This window comes from Platalea leucorodia (genome assembly GCF_965183815.1).
Source record: "Platalea leucorodia genome assembly, chromosome: 1".
NCBI lineage: Eukaryota > Metazoa > Chordata > Aves > Pelecaniformes > Threskiornithidae > Platalea > Platalea leucorodia.
In genome coordinates, this window is record NC_138823.1 from 9,679,966 (window position 1) to 9,703,098 (window position 23,133).

Sequence of the window (23,133 nt, forward strand, 5' to 3'; positions counted from 1 at the left end):
CCCACTGCTGACCTCAGTCAACCACACAATCCAACAGTTCCCCCTTGACAGGACACTTAATTGACTAGGTGCACCAGCCACTATAGCCTTCCTGCTCCAAAACATGTAGTTACAAATCTTCCCTTGACACGATCGTCCCATTCCATGACTTCAACTGAGACTGATTTCCACAACAGCCACCTCCCCACACCTTTGCAAAGCACCAGTTCTTCATATTCAGCACCACTGAGGAGTATCTCTTACTAATTCCTCTCTGTTACATACAGTCAAAACAAAGAGAAAAAATAAATATTGAGCAGAATCCGGGGGCATGGATTACTTTTATACCTACCTCCGTGCAGACTACATCATCACTGCTTCCATCACATCAGCATGTTAACAGGCTTGATCTACCATGCTACAGTCTCCACTAACTACGGAGTCCACAGATCCACAGAAAAAGCTGTTACAAATCCCGGTAAGCTTTGTAATACCAGACAGTGGAAGCAGGGATAGCCTTGCCTGGGTGTCAGGCCCTGTGATTCTCATGCCAGCAATACATTCATGGTCTGTAGTCTATCTGTTGGTCAGATCCCAAATATTGCTGCAAGGAGAGCCAAGCTTAGGATTTTCGATGCTAGGTGGTCCACAGGACACTGGACACTGTCTATGCATAATTAGTCCAGCACACAGAAAGGTGATGGAGTAAGAAGCCTGGGGAGTGAGATTTGGCCATGGCTTTCTCTCTGCCTCAGACCTGCTCTTCTGCACATGCTGTGCAGAAACCACGAATGAGTACAGGCTTGGGGTTGAGTAAAAAGGATTAGGCAGATGGACTGAACAGATAGGATGTACTACCTAAAAAGCTTCTCAGAGCTTTGTTTGAATTAGCAGAGCTGGTACTTAAATGCTTTGTGACTCATCAGATGAGCAAACACAGATATTTCAAATACAGAAATGCTTGGTATCGTTTCATCACCCCAAGGAAGAGTCTCTTTAGAATTGCTAAGTACAAATGAGCTATTTTCAGAATGTGTTAATTCTCTAGTGAATTAAAAATGAGAAAGATTTTAAACACGATGATAATAGTTTGTTAATCAAACAGTATTATCTTCAAGATAATGGTTTGCTGCACACTCGCAAGATTAGCTACTCCAGGAGGATATGAAAAAACATTTTTTGACTTTTTTTTGCTAATTTTCATAAGCTCCCTCATTTTCTGACAACTACAGAGCTTTTTGGCATGTTCCGATATTACAAAAACAGGGGGGAACATGTAAAGAAGCAAGGACTTGCCTTCTTTTTTTCTAACCACCTCTAATTAAATCTTTGAAACCTGGAAAGCGGCTCATTGCCTGAAAGGCAGAGCACTGTTAATCAATCGCAAGCAACTAGGCAAGGCAGCACAGGACACAGCCTGGTGACAATAATTAACTATGGAAACACAAGACTAGGGATGACTGGGCAAGCAACATTTCTGCAGAAAAGGAGCTCAGTTGATATCTGGTCTGAAATTGAACATAAGTAAATTTTATCTTGTTTCAACAGAAAGGGTTTAGGTGTCTGATGTGTTGGTGTCCCTTGGGCACAGGTCATCCTGCCAGAGATGAGGATTGTGCAGATGACCTTACCAAGTCCCACCAAAGCCATAGTTAAGCAGGACACAAAAATCACGAGTTAAATACTAAACTCATGACACACACACATATGCAGAAAACCCATTGTATGCTTTCTGATTCTTTGTCATTTACACCACCAATCTTTTCTCTGCATCCCAGGGACCTAATATTTCTCTCATGGTCACACCATTCTGGGACAAGGGCTGGACAAAATCCCACAATACCACAAACTTTAACACTATCAAAATAGTATTTCTTTCTCCTAGAGCAGCCCAAACTGCTGGAAGTCAGAGTCGACAATGCAGTGGTTCTGCTGGCATGTGCCAGTGAAGATAAGCCTGGGATTTCTGTGTATCTTTCTGGTTTGCAACACAGGTAAGGACAATGGTTTGGTGCTCCCCAGGCAATAACCCAAGTGTCGCTTTCCCAATTGCTCCCATAGCCCTATTCCCACATCTGTGTCAGGCTTATTTCTTTCACCCTGCGCAGGCAAGGCCGATGGGCTGGAGCTCCAGGGCTGGTGCCATGCAGCAAGGCAGACCAGATGATGGCAAAGGTCTACGTTTGGCTCCGATTCCATGAATCTGGAGTCAGAAGGGTTTATATGCAAAGAGAGAGAAGGGTTAGAAGAGCTCCTAGCACCTAGATTATCAGTCCAAATTTAGCTCATACTAAGTGAGAGTTGTTAATACAGCTGACTAGCACTGTATGAGCAGTCACAATTTACAGGCCTTGTACCATGGATTTTCTATAGGGTATTTTTCCTTTATACATATATAAAGAGAGAAGGAGAAAGAGAAATGTATCCAGGGATTGTCTTCTGTACAAGGCATAGATTTTTGTATGAATAAGGACAAGCACTCAGGTTTCACCAATTTAGGTACAAACAGCCAGATCATGCAGTCACATCTCCTCTTTCTTCTGCCGCTTCCAGTCCTACAGATTTCCTCTTGCTGAAGAGGAAATTGAGCCCAGGTTTCCTACTCCCTGGTGAGAGCTCTGCCAGTAGGTTATAGCATGGAGTGGGGCATTACCACCACTGAGGTAAGCCCTCCTCACCACCAGCTCCCAGGAGAGCACTTCTCTCTGGGAAGCCTGGATGGACTGAGAAGCTGAAGCTTCAGCAGGATATGGGGGTTTAGCAATTGCTAGCACTGGCTCATTTGGGGAGCCTTACGGATTACTCTTTGGAGGCACTCAGCTCTCCACTGATGGGGTAGGGATCCTAAGCACCAAACTGCTGCACTTCAACTTGTCCTATGACATCTAATTCACTGCTCTGCACCTTGCCCTTGCTGGTCACCAAGTGAATCCCAGGAAGCAAGTCCAATCTCCTGAGCCCAGCTCCACTTCATTCCTCCCACAACACAGCTTTTAAGAACAGTACTCAGTTGAATGACTGCTCTGAATAACAAACATGCACACAGCCTGTGAAGATTTGTTTAGATTTGGCCTTATTGTACTATGTACCTTGCAGTCAATGGTGTGTGCAAGCCTAGTGCAGACCTCTACAACAGTTTGCTAGTATTTTTTTTCTTTTGATTCTTTTGTTAAGGGGGCAAGCTCTGATATTTAATCTGTTTTCTTTCTTTAGCTGGCAGCTAAAGGAGCTGACAAGTCCTTTAGGACATCCTTATTCTTAGGCGCTTGATCAGCTGCTGCTGTAAATAGTTGGTGGCCTGCTTTGCAGCACTAATGTCCATTGATTTCTGAGCTAAAATGAATGCGAGCAGCAAAGGAACCCAGGCAGAGAGCTCAACAGAGAGTTGCCTGGTAGCTCAACATGGAAAACTCTTTCTCAGTCTCTTTCTTCATTTCACAGCTTCATGCATAAGAAGAGAAAATAAGAAAGAGAAGCAAGTGGCAGTTCTGGCTACCGCAGGTAACAAGCAGCACGTCAGGAGACCCTGTGTGGGAGTGCTAATGGGAGTGGAAGGTATTGTGCTGGACACGGATGAGCCCTTCTGCAGTCTGTGAGCTCCAACCCACCACTGCTGCAAGGGCTCCTTACCCAACACAGGGCTCACCCAGGTCCCTGGCCAATTTAACCTCTATCCTGCCAGGAATCTAAAATGTTTTTTGTTTTCTTTTTTCTTTCTCTCCTTCCCAGCTCTCCATTCCCTTTTGTTTTCCCTTTCCTCTCTTCTATGCTTTAGAGAAGCCCTGCTTCCAGCCCTGGGGTGCAGCTTGGTTTCGAAATGGTTAAAAATAATACTGATGTCATTGGAAAATTGTATTTCTCCCCAAAATTTGATTTTGTTCTCATCTCAGCTTTCTGTGCTTCTTTTTCCATCCTGCTCTGCTTTTTCTCTCTCTGTCACGCACACACAGACCTTCCTCCTCGCACACGCACAGATACCTGGCTGCTCTGCTTCTGCATGACTTTGTGGGAGGGAAGCAAAAGAACCTCTTTGGAGATTTTGACTTGGGAAAAACAAATAGGCAACGTCAACAGGAAGAAAGCACGTTAAAATAAAAAGTGTGATTCAGCTACAGTCAAATTATTCTGTCGTAGTGGTATAGCCATCAAGGTAGCTGAAAAAAAAAAAACAACCAACCTTGCATTTTCATCCAGTTCTATGTAGCATTGGAGAAGGGGGAACATTTCCCAGGTACTTTCTCCTTCGTTTGTGATCTGCAAAGAGAGATCAGCTGCAATTTTGGCAGTAAATACACAGTGCCCAGCACGAGGGGGCACCAAAACGTCAGGACCGGCTTCAGCTGCTCGGCAGCCTGCTCAAGGGCGTGCTCAAGGAACAGGCAACATAGAGCCCAGCCTAAATTCTGGCCTACCATTGTACTGCCCACTCTATCTTGTTATTTTCCAGACTCCTTTCTGCACTCCTCGCATCTTTATTTTCTCACCACAGGTTTTTCAGTGCATGCCGATACATAATCTGCTCATTTTGTTTTTCCCATTCTGGAAGCTTTTTGCCATATACAAGCAGGGGATTAATGGCCCTTAAACCCTCATGCAGCCAGCTGCTCAGAGACCCCTTCTTTTTCAGAGCTGCCCGCGAAGTCGGTGGATCTGGCTGCAATTAACCTGACCGAGCTGGTGAACGGTATGCTGAACACAGCGCTCAGAGGTAATGTGTGACAAGGCCAGGCAGGTCACGCAGGCGGTGAATGAGATAAAGGACTAACGGTGTTAGCCAGAGCAGCCATAAATGCATGGCGTCTGCCTCCAGAATTGATTCTAGGAGCAAGCTACCCTTGCGCATTTATAACGCAGATAGCTGTCTGCCCCAAAGAATTTAGAAATTAGTGTGTGTTTATATATAGACACAACATAATTACTTATGGGATACCTTTAGAAAGCACTCTATAATCCAGCGCAAGTTTGAATTAAAAAAAAAAAAAAAAAGAAGTAGTAATACAAATGGTCTTTCCCTCAGAGGAAATGAGAAAGAATTGAGTCTCAGGCAGCTGAATAGTATCAGCACCTCAGGAGCCTTCTAGAAATTAAATGAGCAGAGTCAAAACATGCTGTTCTCGTAATTTGTTCCAACCGCTAATAGCATGGGCATGTGTTTCTGCAGGTACCAAAAAACTCTTCTCTTTGCTGAGCATCACATCTTACAGCTCATTTGCCTTCCACAAAGTGTCAGTCACCATTTATAACAGTGAGTGTCTCGGTGCTTTGCTCCGTGCAGGAGTGTTTTCTCTCACACAGCCTGTGCATCAAGATACTGATTTTCCCCATCTCTCCTTACAGTTTCTAACATGAAAAATGTTGACCCTGGCAAGTTCCCTATGAATTACTGCTACTGTTTGAACAATGTGACAAATGACTTGACAGGTGGGTACACAAGAGAGGTTGGCAATTGCATGTGCTTAAGCTGAATTATTTCCTTTGGAGCTGAAAGCTGTAGCCTGAATTCTGCAGACTTCATCCTTATGAGCAGCATCACCACACTGAGGTCAACAGCCATTGCGACGAGTGGCTGCTCTGAACCTTGGGTGAGACTCGATGAACTCAGTCTCAGACAGCTGCACCCAGCCAGCCAGTCTGGGATGGAGCCATCAGTCAAGTGACCGGTGTGGTTTACCCAGCAGAAAGACCTCCCTTTCCTCCTCGGAGTACAAAGAGCAGCGCAGGCGAGACAACCCAGCAATGTACGTACATTACCTTAGCCACTTTCACTCTCCTGAGATAACCCACGGGAGATGAACAAGGACTTCTCTGCACCAATAGATGCCGATAACTTCAATGAGCCCAAAAGGAGTGAAAAGCAAGGATTAACGTCTTCACAGAGCTGTTTAATGGAGTGTAAAATGCTGTTGGGCAAATCCTTCACCTCTCATCCTCATTCACATTCCTGATCTCACAGTATTTAATATTCCAGGGTGTGTCTGAGCACCTAATTCTGTGGCTGGTTAATGTAAGATATCAAGAGTAGCTCAGCAGCTAGGGACCAGAACCCATAACCTCTCAGCTGCATGTGATGATCACACACATGAGGCACAATGGCTTTCATGGCTTTTTCTGAACCCACACATCCCACAAGCCTTATTGCATAATGACCCAGTCTGCCTTGGAGGATAATGGAGAAACTGCCCCAAATCCAGAATATCTTGGTGATTAGAGAATCCTCCTAAGTAGTCGAAACCGAGTCCCCAACACAGAGCTTGTGTCTGTCACTCCCTAAGTGAGAACACTGACCTGTTACTGCTACAACTTGTTATGAAATAGTTGTAACATCACCACCAGTAGCCATTTTTTGAGCTGACAACCACAACATCATCGATATGGTTGAAGGAGACCTCAGAGGAGACAATCAGATGCCTCTTGGAAGGTCCTACATGGCAGATAGACAGTGCAGGCAAGGCCTACAAGCTTTGGTTCTCCTTCCTGTTTAAGCAGATGAAGTAGACTGTTACTTTAAATTGTTCTCTTGAACTGATAAATTCCATTTAAGTTTACTTTTAGGAACATTGGTGCTATTTTGGATATCATCTTTAAAATATTCTTCTGTAGAGTATCCCAGTGGCTTCTTAAGTCCACTCCCATTCAGCAGAAACATTTTGAACTTTAAAATATTTTAAATATTGTCACATAGAAGCATACATGCAAAACATGATCACATATAAAAGTGATTTTTTGACGCAGCATAGATGATAGAATATGTGTTTTCAATCATAAACTTTCTCTATTTTATTGTCTAGATTTTACAGCTTTACTTGTTGATATTATTGGAAACTCCACCAGTTATCTCACAGAAATTTTCAAATCCACTTCTATTCTCTCAGGTTTGCATTTCCTTTTAACATTTATCATTGTCTTATTTGTCTGATTTACTGCTGGCATGGAAACAAGCATAGAAATGTGTATAAAAGGCCGCTGGTCTTACTCAGCAGCATTTTTCTTGCAAAGCATGGACTACAATTGTAGACAATGTCTCCTTAGAGGAACAAGATACATATACAATGTGTATACATATAATATAGAGATATACATGTTTCTATGAGCAGCTATGTTTTGTTTGAAAGTTTGGTGAATTATTTTTAAATGCTGGTATTTGGGGGAATGATGATTCCCAAAGAATAATTATGGGCTATATTATCTGAAGATTTTTTTTTTTACCATGTAAAGATGCTTTTAATTTAGAATTTTAATTAGATAGAGACATTTCCCCTGGAAATGTTAGCATTTGGATTTGGAGTTGATTCGAGGTTTTTGTCAAAAATAAGATCAGAAGGAAAATATTTGGCCAGTTGTAGTAGCCTCATACCATTTTGTGTTTGTGTTTTCAACTGTTTAAGATAATATCATATAATGAAAACTGGTAACAATGATCTGGTTTACATTTTTTTGCCTTTCAGTGCGTCAGAGCAATGATTCAGATTGTATCTACATCTGTGTGATGACAGGGCAGACAGGTAAATATTAAAACCACTCCACCCCAAGATATTGCCCTATTTACTCTTGATGATGACTTGTACTAGAAACAAGTGTTTCTTGATATTTGTAAGCATTTCTATTTGCAGGGAGAAATCTGTCTGGCTTTTGGGAAATGCTGGAGAAGTCTCCTGTTATTAATTACACATTTTCTAGTAATTCACTTTCTGACCTGGGTAAGTACGTCCTGGGGAATAAAAGGAAACAGCAACAATGAAAACCACGTCCAGGTAGCACTTGCAATGAATACTCCATCTTCATCATGTAAAAATATTTTTTTAAATATTATTTTACATTTTTATTATTACTTATGTATATTCATATTTATATATTCATACATTGTTGTTTATTTTATTATCATGCAAATAGAACAATATTTTATATTATTATAAGTGTAATACAATATTTATATTATAAATATAAGTAAAATTTACAAACTTTGAAATTATTAGCTACGAGGTCTTCTAGTGGAGGGAGAAACAAAACCTCCTGGGATGAGAGCTTTTACAGAATTCAGCACTGGACTGGGGAGGCTCCTTGATGCTGTTAATCTAAATGGGTACCTCCTTTAAATCTCAGCACAAATTATCTCCTACCTTTACATGAGTTACCTTCAGAAAGGAGTTGAATATATTCAGCCAGTGTGCCGCGCGTCTCCTCCACCCAAAACTGCTTTGCCAGGTTGAGCTGCACTTTCGATGCTCACCTCTCCTTGCTGCCCATGACTATTTCTCATTTTCAATGCTTGATTAAAACAGGCAGACAGTGAAATCAGTGGCAAGTTTACTCGTGCTGAAAGCTGTAGGATGTTCAGTCCTTTAAAAAAAATAACGATCAAAGACTCTTTGACAAAATTTACTTTTATTTAAAAGGACAACAGCTGTTTCTTTTGTACCAGAACCTGATTTCTTTCCTTTTTATCACAAAATATGTGATGGATGGTGAGCGTACTAACTCTATCTTCTCCTACCTCAAAGATCTAGATTCAATTTTTTCAAGTTTCATGAAATTACAGGAAGACACGAAAAAACTGGTGGATCCATCAGCAGAACATGTGTGGACATTCAAAAGTGAGCAAATATTGTCAGACCTGAATTTATTCTGGTTAACGTCCTTGATTAACGTCTTGACAAGTGATCATGTATGTTTGCTGCACAGCACTGTGATGCTGAACTATAATTACAGAGTAAGATAAAAGCTTGCCCTAAACAGCAGAAGATCAGGTCGGTAATGCACTGAATAGCTGGAGAATAGAAAAAATATTGTAAAAAGCCTTTTTTTTTTTTTCCATTTTATTAGAAAAAGAAGTTTTCTAAGGAGGCAGAGAAGTAAAAAACAAAAGGTTGTTTTTCTTAAACTTAGAAAAAGATTTTTCAAAATGTTTCCTCTCCTTTCCTATTGTAAATTTTTCATTTTTTTCTCTATCTTTGACTTTATATGACGTTCAGTTGTGAGTACCTGAACATTTTGTAAACTTCAGTGCATTTAGCTTTGCCACAAGGCTACAAGATAGAAAAATGCTAGTCTGCCTCATTTTGAAAGCGGAAAAGCAAATCTTCATACTTGTTTGCACGTAGTAGCAGCAAAGAGAAATTCAGAATTTTACTTCATACCTCCTCATCGCTGCAGCTGCATGTCTACAACAAAATTTCTACATTTCCCTAGTCAGTCTGATGTCTTTTTATAAGCTCTTTTATTTTGCTCAACCGCATACCAACCTTTGTTATCTCTTCCAGCCTGAGTGTCACTCCTGCCACAAAATGTCATCAGTTCTCAAATTCCAATATCTGCTCTCCAGTACCTGCCTGCTCCCCTTCACATAGAGAAGAGCTTTCATGTCTTTCCTCTGTAGTGAAACAGTTTTGGAAATAAAAAATAATTTATGTGAAGAAAAAAAAAAACACTTTGAAGGAACATTTCAGTTTCTTTTTTTTTTGTTTATGAAAACTTGCACATTAAAATGTTCTGAGTTAAAATTCAAACTTCATTGGCACTCCCCATGTTTTCCTGGAAAGAAAAAGAACAAACATAATTTTTAAAATCGGAAATGTGGCCACTCACCTGCCAGGGGAACACTCAAGGAGTAGATGGGATTTTCTGGATGTATTTTAGATGTTATTGTCCCCCAGAGTGTTATGCTTGCCACTGCCGTGAGGCACCAGCATCCACAGCTTGTTGCTGGTGCCCTCTCTCTGTCTCTCCTGCTTCTCCAGCTACCAGCTTCCCTCTTGCCCAGAAAGGGGAGGAAATCCCCGCCACGAGGTTCCCACCATGGCCAAAGACGCTTGAAGCACAAGGATCAGGGTTTCCATCACCACATGTGGATGCTTCCAGACCCCAAGGCACGGCCGGACCCCCTCCGACTTCTGGGGGGAGCTCGACCCCATCGCCAGCCCTACAGCCCAGCCCCAGTGAGTACGGTCAGGAGGACTGACACCTGCTTTACCCCACTAGCGGTGGGGTTTGGCCAAAAGCTGAAACCACATCTCTGAGGTTGAGGTTGGGAGGCCCTTCAGGGAGACACGCTCTGGGTCACTAGTGAGTAGATTTTTTTATTGTAGAAGTGTTAAAATCAGTTATAGGGTCCATTTGTAGTTTCGTACCTGTTGGGGGAAAACTAAGCCTTGCTCCTCACAGACACCTCTGCCAGCCAGGTGTTCCCTCACATTTTGCTCCAAATACAGTGAGCAGACTTCTTATGAAAAGGCAAAGAGCTGCTCTTCTTGGTCTCCACTAAACATACCTTCTTTAAATCTTACCTTTCCCTAGCCCATGGACTTATCAAGATCTAGCAAAATACAGCTTTTGTCCTTCCTTTTTCATCTTGACATTTTTATATGCCACTGGAAGTGCTGGGTGAGGGACGCTGGCTGTTGAGCTCTCTCGTAAATAGCAGTTCTCAGTAGACAGCTAAACAACAAATGTCCTGAATGACACGAAGCATGTGTCTGTCTGTTCCCATAGCTGACGTGTATGCATTTTGGATGCAGACGGTGTCTCCTCAAGAAACCAGCAACCTCATGCAAACAGAGCCAGGTGAGATTGATCTGGAGTAATAACAAAGTGTGTCTGTTGGCACATTTACGAAATAGAAAATAATATATATAGAAATAGGTGACTGTGAATGTATTTCTACATCAAGGTCTATGTAAATGTTTATTAGTGATCCGTGACTTCCGCTTTTATTTTTCTGTTATTCATTCAATCAACGTTCCTTTATATTTTTTGCCTGTTAAGATGTCAAGGCAACTTATATTCTTTTCCCTCCTTCAGATTTGCCTTCCTCAGTACTGTCAACGCCACCCCACAGGCCGGGTGTGACACTGAAACTTTACTCAGCTACCAGTAAGTAGGTGCACCTCATGCAGCAAAAATAGTAGTATGTTTGAAAGTATACTGATACGCAACATATCTGTTTATTTTACCTGATATCCGATGTATGTAGAACACCCAGAATGTATAAGGGACTGCTACCACATTTGTTTGTGAATCATACACAATGACACATTCAACACAAAAATTATATTGTGGTGATAAAGTTATGTACTCCATGTGTCAATTTTAACATGAATTGGTTATTGGAGAATCTTAAAATTCATTTATTCCAAAAGAAAATATCATACTTTAAATCTCCCTATTGGTACAAATAAAATGATTAATTCAGTCCATGCCATATGAAATCTCCAGAATTTCCCAGAATTTACAAAACTGCAAACTTCCTCCTTGGCTAAAGAAAGATCGTTATCAACTAGATTTTCAGGAAAGATCAGCTCTTCCTTTTAAGCACCAAAAAAAAGAGTTAGAAATTAAGACTTAATATAAGATGATGTGCCACTCCGCTTATAAGTATCATATACTCAGGTTAGCAATAAAATTATATTTACATATAAGTATTTAGTAAAAGATTACATGATTTGAAAAACTGGACCTGATTCAATGCCAGGAGGGGAGTCTGGACTCTGGGAGAGACCAGCATCTACTTTGGATGCTGAGCATGTGTGTGTCCGAGTCCAGGCTCAGCCTCCCAAATTTGCAAAGCCAGAGCAGAGCTCAGGAGTACAATGGGAATAAATCTCAGCTGCAAATCCCAGTCTTGGGGACTGAAGATGACTAGTTCAGCTCTAGGTGCCAGCATCATGGACACCTAAAACTAGGTAAAACACATCCCATCCTGTGGACATCTTTAGTACCCTTGGGATCCTTCCATTCCTGGTCTGGTGTCCTTGCTCCCAGTGGCCACACTGGAAACCAAGCCACTAGGCCAGCTGAGCAGCGGGCAAGGTACAGCTGAAGTTGCATATACGTCACAGTTGCTGATTAGACACTCCCCATTAACCTGGTAGTTAAGGAGGTAAATATGACGGATATATTGGTGTATATGTTCCGGCATTGATACTAATACGGAAAGCACATCAGTATTGTTAAGATTTCATATTGCTGTTGTATTTGGAGGGAAAGTCCAGACTGCCTGTTCTGGGATTCCGACAAAATCTATGTGCCCATAGGCCAGACTTTGATTGTGATTATCTGCTGTTCAGTGCAGCATAATCTTTTTAGGGAGAGAAGAGAAATTTGGTAGCTACCACTGAGGTTGGTTGAAAACTCCTGTAGTGGGTGAAGCTGGGGCAATGCTTGTGCTCAGATCAAGACGAGAAAGGAAAAAAATGGTCCCCACTTTTCCAGAATAAGCAGGTGGCTCAATTCCAAGTTTCCTGGCATTAGGACTATGTCCTGCCAGTTTGACTGCTTAGAGCTCTGAAGGAGCTCTGAACTCATGGGACGCTCTGGGAAGATGCTGTCCTTGGTCCATCTGCTGAAGCTGACTCTGCTGCTACCACAAATAAGTGGGAACACGAGTCTTGCTGGGAGATGAGGCCTGCCGGAGGGAATTTTGGAAATCTGTCCATCAACTGCTTGTGTTTCTGTGTGGCGACTGTCCAAGAGAAGCATAGATGCTGGGTAGTGCAAAGATAATAGATTGGTCTAAATTGCGGAGGCCTTAAGTATCATTTGGAATTGATATTATAGATAAAACCAAGGGAGTCCAAAGAACTAAAATGCCAGTCAAATAATACCTTTTTCAAAGATCTGTTTGGACGTCTAGGAAATAGAACAAAAAAATCTGATAATATGAGCACATAAATGCCTGCAAATTCTGAAGGATGGTAGACGAGGAAAGCAAAGAGAAATGCCGATTATACGGTTTGTGATGGATTAGTAGGAAACTGCACCATTCTGGAATTGTCAAAGGAAATAGTGAGTCTTTGATATGGATTCCTAATAAATCTAAATAAGAGAAAACTGCTGCTGATAGTTAGCCTGTCAAAACAGGAGAGGCAAAGTGAAAAACTGAGCATCACCAGCAGGTTTTTGCATGAAGGGCAACTGCAGCCTTGTGGTCTTTCTCTGCTAGTGGAGCTAACCCAGAGCGTCAGGGATGCAGCCAGCTCCCTGGCTCCATGCAGTCAACCTTCAGGTCTTCATTTTGGGATTACTTGGGGGCTTAAAATCCAAGTTCTGGTCTGGATTCCCTGCTAATCTCACCATTTCTAATGATATTTTGAATACTGACTTCTCTCATCTCATTGCTGAATTCCAACACAACTTTAATTGTCTATAAAGGTTTTTTGCAGGGGGAGTAAACATATTTGAGTCAGAGAGAGAGGTTCTTTCACAGATCTTCAATTTTTCTGTCACTGGGAATAATCACGTAGTAGGTGAGCAGTAGTATCTTACAGTTTTGGTGTCGTTTGCTTTTTCCCTTTGTTTTGCTGCTGTTGCCTATTGCAGAAATCCAAGATCAGGATCCTGTGCTGTTACTTTTTGTAGCTTTTGCTGATTCTGATCATGTTTTTCATAGTTCCCAGTCCTGTTCTGGTTGGCTGAGTTTATCAGCATATGTTGGGTTGCTTGTCTTCTTTTATTTTTCTTTTTTACTTTTTTTTTTATCTCATACTATTAGAAAAGAAAGCATATGAGAGCATACCACTCAGTGGGGCATCTGTTTTCAGAAGTAGATAATGTTATCAGAGTTAAAAATCCTGACCATGAAAAACAGTTTGACAACAGCATCAAATGATCATACAAGCACAAGTCCTGCAGAAAGGCACTGTCAGGGAAGAGGGGGAGGAAGCTATTGCCTGGGAGGCCTGAGAACACTGCAGTAAAAAAACTATCATCTACTGAGACAAGTTTCCAAGGAGAAGACTCACCAGTGCTGAGCCAAGGAGCAGTTCTTGATGTAAGGGGATTTTCAAACCATGGAGATAGGAAGCCAGATATCCTTTTTTGATCTTTCTCTCATTTTACTTCTCCTTAAAGAGCTCAAAGTACCAGAGTCCTCAGCTTACCCACCATGACATACATTGGTTGCATGAAGTAAATGAGCCAATGTCATATCACGTGAATATAGTTTGACTTCTTGACACTCTTGATGGTGTGAAGAGAAGAATTTAAGATGAACTAGGTTTCTTATTTTGATTGGGAGCAGAGGAATATGCTATGATAAGTCTCATCCATAAAAAGTTCTGCACAAAACCAAAGTTCTCTGCATGTCTTCTTTGCTTTGGGTGAGTTTGACTCGAGGATTAAATAACAGACAGCCAGCTGGAAATTGCTGGAGTGTGTGACTGGACTTGTGGTGTGCACAGTCCAGAGTTTGTTCATGTGCCAGTTGCTGCCTGGTGAGCAACGCTATAGACCCTGGAGAACCTAGGACTGGGAACCAGTCTGTTTTGAAAAGGCTGGGAAACATGGATTTCAGTGAGATCAGGGAATGGAGAGTCACTAAATGCCTCTCTATCAGAAACCATGATGACAGAGGCTATCTACCTGCATATATCAATCATGCATTTGTAGAAATAAATCGAACAGTGGGATCGCAAAGCAATGAAGGGCATCCACAATGCTCTGAAGACTGAGATATTATTCCAAGAAGTCATTTCTTAAATTACAAAAGTGGATGCTAACTGATAAAATATGCCAGTGTGTATATTAGAGCATGCAGGGAGGGATATTTTAAGTCTGAATTATTCACATTAGCCATAACATTGCTCTTCACTGGCAGCAAAATTTAATCTCAGTGTCAGAGAGATGTAATATTGAGTTAATAATGGAAAAGTCTCTTTACTGCAGCAAGAACTGGTCACTCATCTGCCTGTGGCAGTAATGTGGTTATTTCAAATAGACAAGAGCAAAGATCTGCACAGGGAGCTGTGGTTCCTGCGTTTTCTGGCCTCTTTTGGCTGACTTGATTTCTTAGGAAAGAAAATTCTTAGAAAAGAAAGTTCTGAAATAAATTCCTACTTTTAATTCTTTTTTTAATTTCAATCCAAATCTGTAGGAACTTATGAACTGAATACAAAAAATACATTTCACAGTAGAAATTTATTACAGAAGAGATATAACACATTGTTATGAAGCACTGAAAATTTTAATTTCAACAATATGATGTGAGTGTACTATCAAATCCAAATAAAATTAAATACAACACTAATTGAAAGAGAATTTCAGCATTAAATAAATATAGTATTATGTAAATGCAGCATTAATTTAAAATTAAGTGATTGTCAAAAATGAAAACCAAAGCAATTTGTTTAACTTTGAGCTTTTTTATTTGACTTCTTTTTCTCAGATACATGAATCCAAATTGAAATTGCAGTCACTCAATTTACATTTAGATAGAGCTGAATTTCTGCTGGCAAAACACATAGCTTGAGTAAAGCATTTAACACCTGTTAAGCAGGATAGCGAGTACCCACTTTGGTGGAGACTGAGATTCACTGGAGGATGGCCTTTAGCAAGTTTTAATTATTCACAGCAACTCTAACATTATTTTTCACAGACAACTCATATTAAAACCTCATTGCCTCATGCTCTGATGTTTGGTTATTTACATGAAGAGTGATTATTAAAGCAAGAAATCATTAATTTTTAATTGCCACTGAGTGGAAAAAAGTCAAGGTGTGTCAAATGTTATTAAGTGGACAAAGCCTAATGACATTTATGCAAGGCTGATAAGATTAAGAGAAACGGGGCTCCCTCTTGCCCATCCCTGACTAATTACATCTGATATTTGTGTAGCACCTTTGACACACAACCGGTTTTCAGAGGGGCCCGTGAGTTTGGGAGCTGCAAGTGTCTGCCCATTACTCCTCCGTGACTCCTGCTAGCTTGGGCAAGAGCTGGCAGAAAAGAAATAGTTTTGTAGAGATCTTTTTCAGGTTGGCAGAGCCTTTATTTTCCTCCTGCCCATGAATGCCATTTTATATTAAACTTCTTGTCAGCACTAGACGACTCAAGCTTATTTCAACAGAACTTCATTAGTCCAAATTTAACCTCCATAGCCTCTCCTATCACATAACATAAGACGGCCCAAAGCTATAAAGCATGTAAGGCATGTGAACCTGGAAATGCAATTACACTGTCTAAGGGGATTATACTCTGCAGGTAAGGCAGTTTACCTACACATGGCCAAAGCCTGCTGCTAGTTACACAAATAGAAAAACTAGCTGGCAGTCACACTGCAGCCACCTTCACTCTGCACGTTCGGGCTCTTCCACCCCAATGGGTGCATGTGAGGGGGACACCCACATCATGCAAAGTGTGCAGAGCCTGGTCCCTGGTTATCTTTTCAGAGCCCCAGCATGGCATTTGCAGAGATGTCCCTTATTTTTCGGAGTGCTGGTGTAGGGGAGACATCCCTTTGGAAGGATTGCTGTATACAGGGGACAACGCGAGGTGTGTGCATGCAGCTCCCCAGGGTCAGATGTGATGCCTTGCAGGGCAGGAGGCTTCACTGCAGCAGCCCAAAGTGTGTCCTCGCACCCAGCATCTCCTCTTCAGAGCATGGTTATTAAATATGCAAAGGAGAGGTGGTTACAGACCTATTTTAGCCATGCCCTGGTAGCCTTTTAGCATATTGTAAATATTGCTTTTTTTTATTCCTAGCAAGTCCTTTGATTCTGACCCATCATAACACAACTGTTAGCTAAGGTGCAAGCTGATGTGTGGCAGGTAATGGTTTGGAGAAGACAAGACAATGTCAAATGTCAGGTTTTTCTCTTAATATGATGAAGAAAAGCCCTGAAAAACTGAAAACAGCTTAATTTTGCCTTACCTTTTCTCAATTTCCCCCATTTTCACCTTGCCTTCTTTTCTCTTTTCTATAACAGAAAGGGAGTCTGAAGGCAGATTGTATTTGACACTGGAAAACCACTTAGAAATTCAGCATTTTGTTATAAGCTGCCACCTCCTATTCTGTAGCGTTGCTTTTTCTGCAGTCTGGCACAGCTGCATTTGCTGGCGGGATGAAATGTTTGGTGTGCAAATGTTTATCTCTCGATGCTGACTGCACAAGATTCAATGAAGAGAGTAAACTAGATATTTTCCTTTTACTTGGCTCAGGGGAGAGGAAGAGGGAGTCCATCCCCAGGTACACCATTTCCCTGCATTTTTCTGAAGTTAAAATAATATAATGGTGCTCACTTGAAGGAAAAAACACTGATTAACCAGGTGGCTTCTGGCAAAAAAATAGTAAAATGGAGAAATTTATTCCTGCCTTCCTCTCAGTGCAGGCAAAAATTGATCTTTTCTCCTCCAGTTATTTGTCAGTTTTTGTGAAACCTGCAGGAATGTATTTATGCACAGGATCTTTACCTGTCCCTAAAAATTGCGCTGAAATTATCTGATTATTCAAGTCACTAGAAGCAAGAAGGGGAAAACTGACAGACGGAGAGGTGGACAGAGAGAAAGCCATAACCTCTGCATAAATCATGTTTATTTTGTTAATGAGGCTAAAAAAAAAGTGATGGAGACAGCAGTGAGAGTCTGTTTGTTCATTAGCTCAGTCATATTTGATCTAGGATTCAGATTTTAGAGGGTGGGTGTAGGGAAGCATGGGAACTGGAAGTGACTTTTTCATTAAAGTAGTATATGCATGCAGAAAGTATCAAATATAAGTGTACAGTGCTGTTCTTTTTCTTGCTGTTTTGCACTGCGGAAAACTGAGGCTTCAGTGGCAACAGAACCTCCACCTAAACAGGTAACAATAAATAAACAAATTACATCTTTAGAGTTGTTCCTTATATTTTTGATAAATAAAAGCAACGTGGTTTTAAGTAGCTAACCAGTAACGATAAATAATAATAAATTGAACAGAATATTTGTGCTTTCACTCAAGCAAGTGCCAGGCTGTGTGTTGTTTTCTTTTCAATTATTTGCCTCACTCGAATTTGATTTTAAGATACCTACATGAGCTCATTAATCTGCATGATTCTCATAGGTGCCCAGATAAGGCATTGCAAGAAATTTAATGGGACAAGTATTTGAACTAGTTCAGAGTTGTATTTTTTCCTAGGGTGTCCACAGGCGATCCTCAAAGAGTCCCGTGTGACCTCGCCTCCTGTCACTCTTATAGTGCAAAAGATCAATCCCTGTGTGATGGAGCTGTGTAGGTTTTTTCAGCTGTGCCTCTGTGTTGGTCAGAGAAGATATTCCAGAAATGAAGCCATGAGGTAAAAGCTGGCACTAGTTTCTCTTTCCCTCTGCTTAAATACTCCATCGGGCTTTTTCAAATGACAATTTTCAATCACCAGTGCTTATTTTTGAGATTCTGTGGCTACTGGCTGAGACCCAAATGGGTCCCCAGTGCACTGATCAACACCTGATCTGGCTTCCAGTATTCAAACTAAGTGAATACAGCTCAGCTGAATTTTTCCAAATATCTAATGACATCATTGAGGTCAGAATCCAGCTTTTTATTTCCATATTCAATATTAGCAGTATGATATGCATACAGCTGTGCTTATGAAAGATGACAAGCTACTGCTCTCCTAACTTTAACTATACCTTTAGGTACTGTGTTGAATACTATTCCTGGTTCTTGAAAAATGCAAGTTATGTCTGTGAAAGAGTCAAAAGACTTACTTACTCCCACAGTAAGTATATTTTCTCTTTGTATCTCTACATACCTTATTATGAAGGTATAATAAAAAATTTTAGATATGCACAGAGTATTTGCTGTCTTTCATCAGATGATAGCTATCTTATTTGATAACGATTTTCAAGGGATTAAAAAAAATATTTAACCTTCATGTATGTTTTTAATATTTTCCTCGTAAAACCTCTTCTGACAACCATTTTCTTGTGTTCTTCCAGCATTAAAGCAAAAATGCCTTAAAAACATTTGTACATCAGTCTAGAGCACTGAGGAATTTCTACTGCAAATTGGAAGACTGGTGGCAGTTTTAGTTTTCTCTTTCATTTCTCAGTGTAAAAATGAGAATGCAACATATTATTTGCAAATATTTGTAACAAGACAAGCTATTAACCAGATGTTAATCTAGAAATGTGTCGTCCTCCAAGGTATTGTAAAAATAATGTGCAAAAACAGATGTATTTTATACAAGTGATGTAACTGCAATAAAAACATTGAAAGACTTTTAAAAATTGTATTTTATAAAGGGTATTTATATGGTTGGCTAGTGAATGCAAATAGTTTATTCTAGCTTTATTTACAATTAAGATAAAGTTATCAAAATGAACAAACACAAAATAATTTAAAAGTAACCTGAAATACTGAAAACAAGAAGGTTTTTTCCTGGTGTTAAACACATGCAGATTATCCATTATTCCAAATCAAGAGTCTCCCGCTACTTCTGCAACTTATCTAGTGCAGACTTGGCCAAGGAAATGTTCACACCTCTTGTACTCTCACTCTGTGATATATTTGTGTGAGCTCACCAAGATTCACCTTCTTCCCTATATGCACCTCTGGTGAACTAAAAGCCAGTTCTAAAAAAGGAAAGAATAACCAAACAAATTGCACGATCCTATGTTTTGCTACACTGCAGTGACATGATGCTACTATCAACCCAAAGTACATCATCAAGCCATTCATATTTCATAAAAAGATTATCTGCACTATAGCTGGTGCACATTGATGTTTTACTGACGAAATATATAAAATATAACAATATAACAATATAACAATATAACAATACAGTAATATAGTAATATAGTAATATAGTAATATAGTAATATAGTAATATAATAATATAATATAATATAATATAATATAATATAATATAATATAATATAATATAATATAATATAATATAATATAATATAATATAATGCCAAAGAGAAAGGTGGCACCACGATGGGGAGAGGTGGGACACAGCAGCCCTCTTCCAAAATACATTTCACTCTTGTGCCCAATAGCATGATGGAAGCATTTCTGTCATATCAAAGAGCAGGATAGATTCGAGTAGTACCAGTTACAGTTGATATTGAAAGTTAGGCCCGTGGAAGAAATAGGAATGTCAATACAGTGAATGTACAAATCGGGAATATTAACATGGCCATGCTATTGCAATGCTGTGGAGATATCTCGCTCTGCAGCACCTCTCCTTACCCAAGGCAGGACCAGTTCTGCTGTGAAGAGTAGGGTGAATTATACCTTTGTGCAACCATTGCTTTTAAATCTCATAAAAACATCTTAAAGCCTGAAGACATTATTTAAAAAAAATAAATCTATATTGTTTCTTACATTTTTATCATTAAGTTTTCTGAGAACTCAAGAAGAAGGACATGAAAACAAGAACATAAGGGGAGAAAACAATGATTAAAGTCAGTTTGAGTTTCTGGGTTTTTTCAGGCTTGAACATAAAGACAATAACAAAAGAAAAATATTTTTTGAAAAGGCTTCCCCTTTAAAAGATTGTTTCATTTATTTTAATGAATTTCATCAGCTCTGAGCTGTAGCACTGATCTCCATGCTAAAGGACACTTTTGTGTTTATAAGAAATCATTCTGTGTTTTTCCTAGAGGAATACAAGTCCTTGGACAGAGAGCTAACCTCTCTGTAGTGCAATAGGGTGTGCCTGAGCCCTGTCTGGCACTGGGGGTCGGTTACAGCCATCTCCACTCTAAGGTCTTGGAAAGGGCTGAGAGCTACTGCCCAGGTGTGTTCATGGGGAGATACTTAGAAGGTATCATGTAGTTATGGGTATCTTGTGAAAGGAGGTGAGAAAGGATTAACGGTACCTGTCCTGAATGACAACCTTCTTGTCACAGTTGTTTAAAAGACTTACTGTTTGGCTTTCCCAGGAGAATAATGAAAATTAACATGAAAAACTACAAAATAAGAGAAGGAATGAAAAAGCAAGGCTCCATGAAAAAAGTGAACACATTGGCTGCCCTCAAAAAAAAAAAAGTTTTCCATATTCCTGGTTTTTCAGTCCTGCAAAGCCTCTGTGCATGTTTAGCAGAAGTACAGAAATGATGGTGGCATATGGGCAAATCAATATGTCAGAAGACTCATGTTTATTATTATGCCTAGTCAAGCCCACTCTGATCTGTCACGCTGAAAATGTTCTTCAAGGCAGTAAAAATGCACTTTGGGCAATCCCTGGAGACTCCAGCTGGAAACACAAAAACTCACATGAAAATGAATTTTCATATCATTAAGGCATGATTTCTGCCATGTTTCACTCTTCTGTAAAGTTCCTTGATAAGGCTGATCACAGAAATTTTAAGACTGGATGCTGTCCTTTTCCTGGAAACATGCCAGTTCTGAATCAATACAGAATCAGAGAATCACAGAATGGTTGAGGTTGGAAGGGACCTCAGGAGGTCATCTTGTTCACCCACCCTGCCCAAGCAGGGACACCTAGAGCTGGTTGCCCAAGACCATGTCCAGATGGCTTTGGAATATCTCCAAAGGAGGAGAGCAGGAGGGAGACTTCACAACCTCTCTGGGCCAGTGCTCGGTCACTCTCACAGTATGAAAGTGTTTCCTGATGTTCAGAGGGAACCTCCTGTGTTTCACTTTGTGCCCACTGCCTCTTGTCATGTCACTGGACACCACTGAAAAGAGCCTGGCTCTGTCTTCTTTGCACCCTCCCTTCAGGTATTTATAGGCATTGATGCGATCCCCCTGAGCCTTCTCTATATTGAAGAGTCCCAGCTCTCTCCGCCTCTCTTCATGAGAGAGATGCTCAAGTCCCTTAATCATCTTTGTGGCCCTTTGAACTGTCCACGTCTGTCTTATACTGAGGAGCCCAAAACTGGACACAGTCCTCCAGGTGTGGCCTCACCAGTGCTGAGTGGAAGGGAAGGATCCGCTCCCTCGACCTGCTGGCAATATTTTGCCTAATGCGGCCGAGGATACACTTAGCTGCCTTTGCTGGAAGGGCACACTGCTTACTCAAGTTCAATTTGGTGTCCACCAGGACCCCAGGTCCTTTTCTGCCGAGCTGCTTTCCAGCTGAGTGGCCCCCAGCATATATTGGTGCATGGAGTTGTTCTCCCCAGGTGCAGGACTTTTCGCTTCTTGTCGAACTTCATGAAGTTCCTGTTGGCCCATTTCTCCAGCCTGTCAAGGTCCCTCTGGATGGCAGCATGGCCCTCTGGCGTATCAGCCACTCCTCCCAGGTTGTGTCATCTGCAAACTTGCTGAGGGTACACTCTGCCCCAGCATCCACATCATTAATGAAGATGTTAAGTAAGACGGGACCCAGTATTAACTGCTGGCGTACACCACTAGTCACTGGCCTCCAAGCAGACTTTGTGCTGCTGGCGACCACCTTCTGGGCCCTGCCATTCAGCCAGTTTTCAACCAACCTCACTGGGCTCATCCAGCCCACATATCAACAGATTCTCTATGAGGATCTTATGGGAGACACTGTCAAAGGCCTTTCTGATGACCATGTAGTTCACAGGGCCTTGGAGGAACCAAGCCTTCTGTTCACGTAAGTATTTTTACAATTAATTCCCAATTTGTCAGACTTCTCACTTCATGCTAAAGCTCAGTGGACAGTTTGCCTTTGTTGATGGCATCTTTGAAGGGCAGCTGTGTCTGACCCTGGCAGAAAGCACACCTTCCTGATGAGGAAAAGCCTTCCTAACACTCATTGACTCAACCTTCCCCTGGATTTCACCCAGCCTTGAATCAGAGCCACTGTGGATAGACGAGAGCAGACTTCCCAACCCTGAGGAATGCCAGTGTTTAAAGCTGTATAAATTTTCACTCATCTTTCATCACTGAACACTACCTCTTGCTAAGCTATTAAAGCCATATTCACATGCTCCAGAGATTTCGTGAGTGATTAATAACAATGAGATGATTGTTATTTAATTACAGACAAGAGTATTAGGGAAAGTTGCTATACAGTGAATGCACCTGCAGAACAGACTTCTCAGTATAGATCCTGTACATGGCTGGAGCTATATTACTAAGATACACCGTGGGCATAATGACTCTAAGGAATCTCATGGAAGAATTAATTAATAAATGTTGAAGTGGGTTTGATAAAGGAAGGGATCACATGGGTGAGGTATATATCCAACTGGGTATAAATAACTTAGTACTGACTTTGTTGAAATCCATTTGTCCTCCATCCAACTGCTTTCGAATAATATCCCTCAAGGTAAGCCTTTCTAGATGTACTCTGTAATACAGGAATCAGGAAGAAGACGATGTAGAATAAGTTATTTGGGACTGTAGAGCTGTAGACTAAAGTGTAGGTAAGAGATCTGGGACAGTAGACTATAAATATTTAGAGCTGTTAGATTTACAACCTCACTTTCTGATGAAATATTACAAGATTTCTTAATGGAAATTAATGCAAT

The 23,133-nt window shown here is 40.8% G+C and overlaps 1 protein-coding gene across 1 annotated transcript; it reads left to right on the top strand.

Annotated features, from left to right (window-relative positions):
* Nucleotides 1–1,897: 1,897 nt before the first annotated feature.
* On the top strand, nucleotides 1,898–18,701 carry HHLA1 (HHLA1 neighbor of OC90; the record flags this gene model as incomplete). The annotated part of the gene is made up of 15 exons (XM_082315710.1): nucleotides 1,898–1,973; nucleotides 3,421–3,480; nucleotides 4,607–4,687; nucleotides 5,141–5,224; nucleotides 5,317–5,400; nucleotides 6,768–6,851; nucleotides 7,425–7,481; nucleotides 7,590–7,676; nucleotides 8,478–8,570; nucleotides 9,714–9,911; nucleotides 10,465–10,536; nucleotides 10,774–10,845; nucleotides 17,858–18,014; nucleotides 18,355–18,437; nucleotides 18,658–18,701. The coding sequence occupies 15 exons, from the start codon at nucleotides 1,898–1,900 to the stop codon at nucleotides 18,699–18,701; spliced, it is 1,332 nt and encodes a 443-aa protein (XP_082171836.1).
* Nucleotides 18,702–23,133: the final 4,432 nt, after the last annotated feature.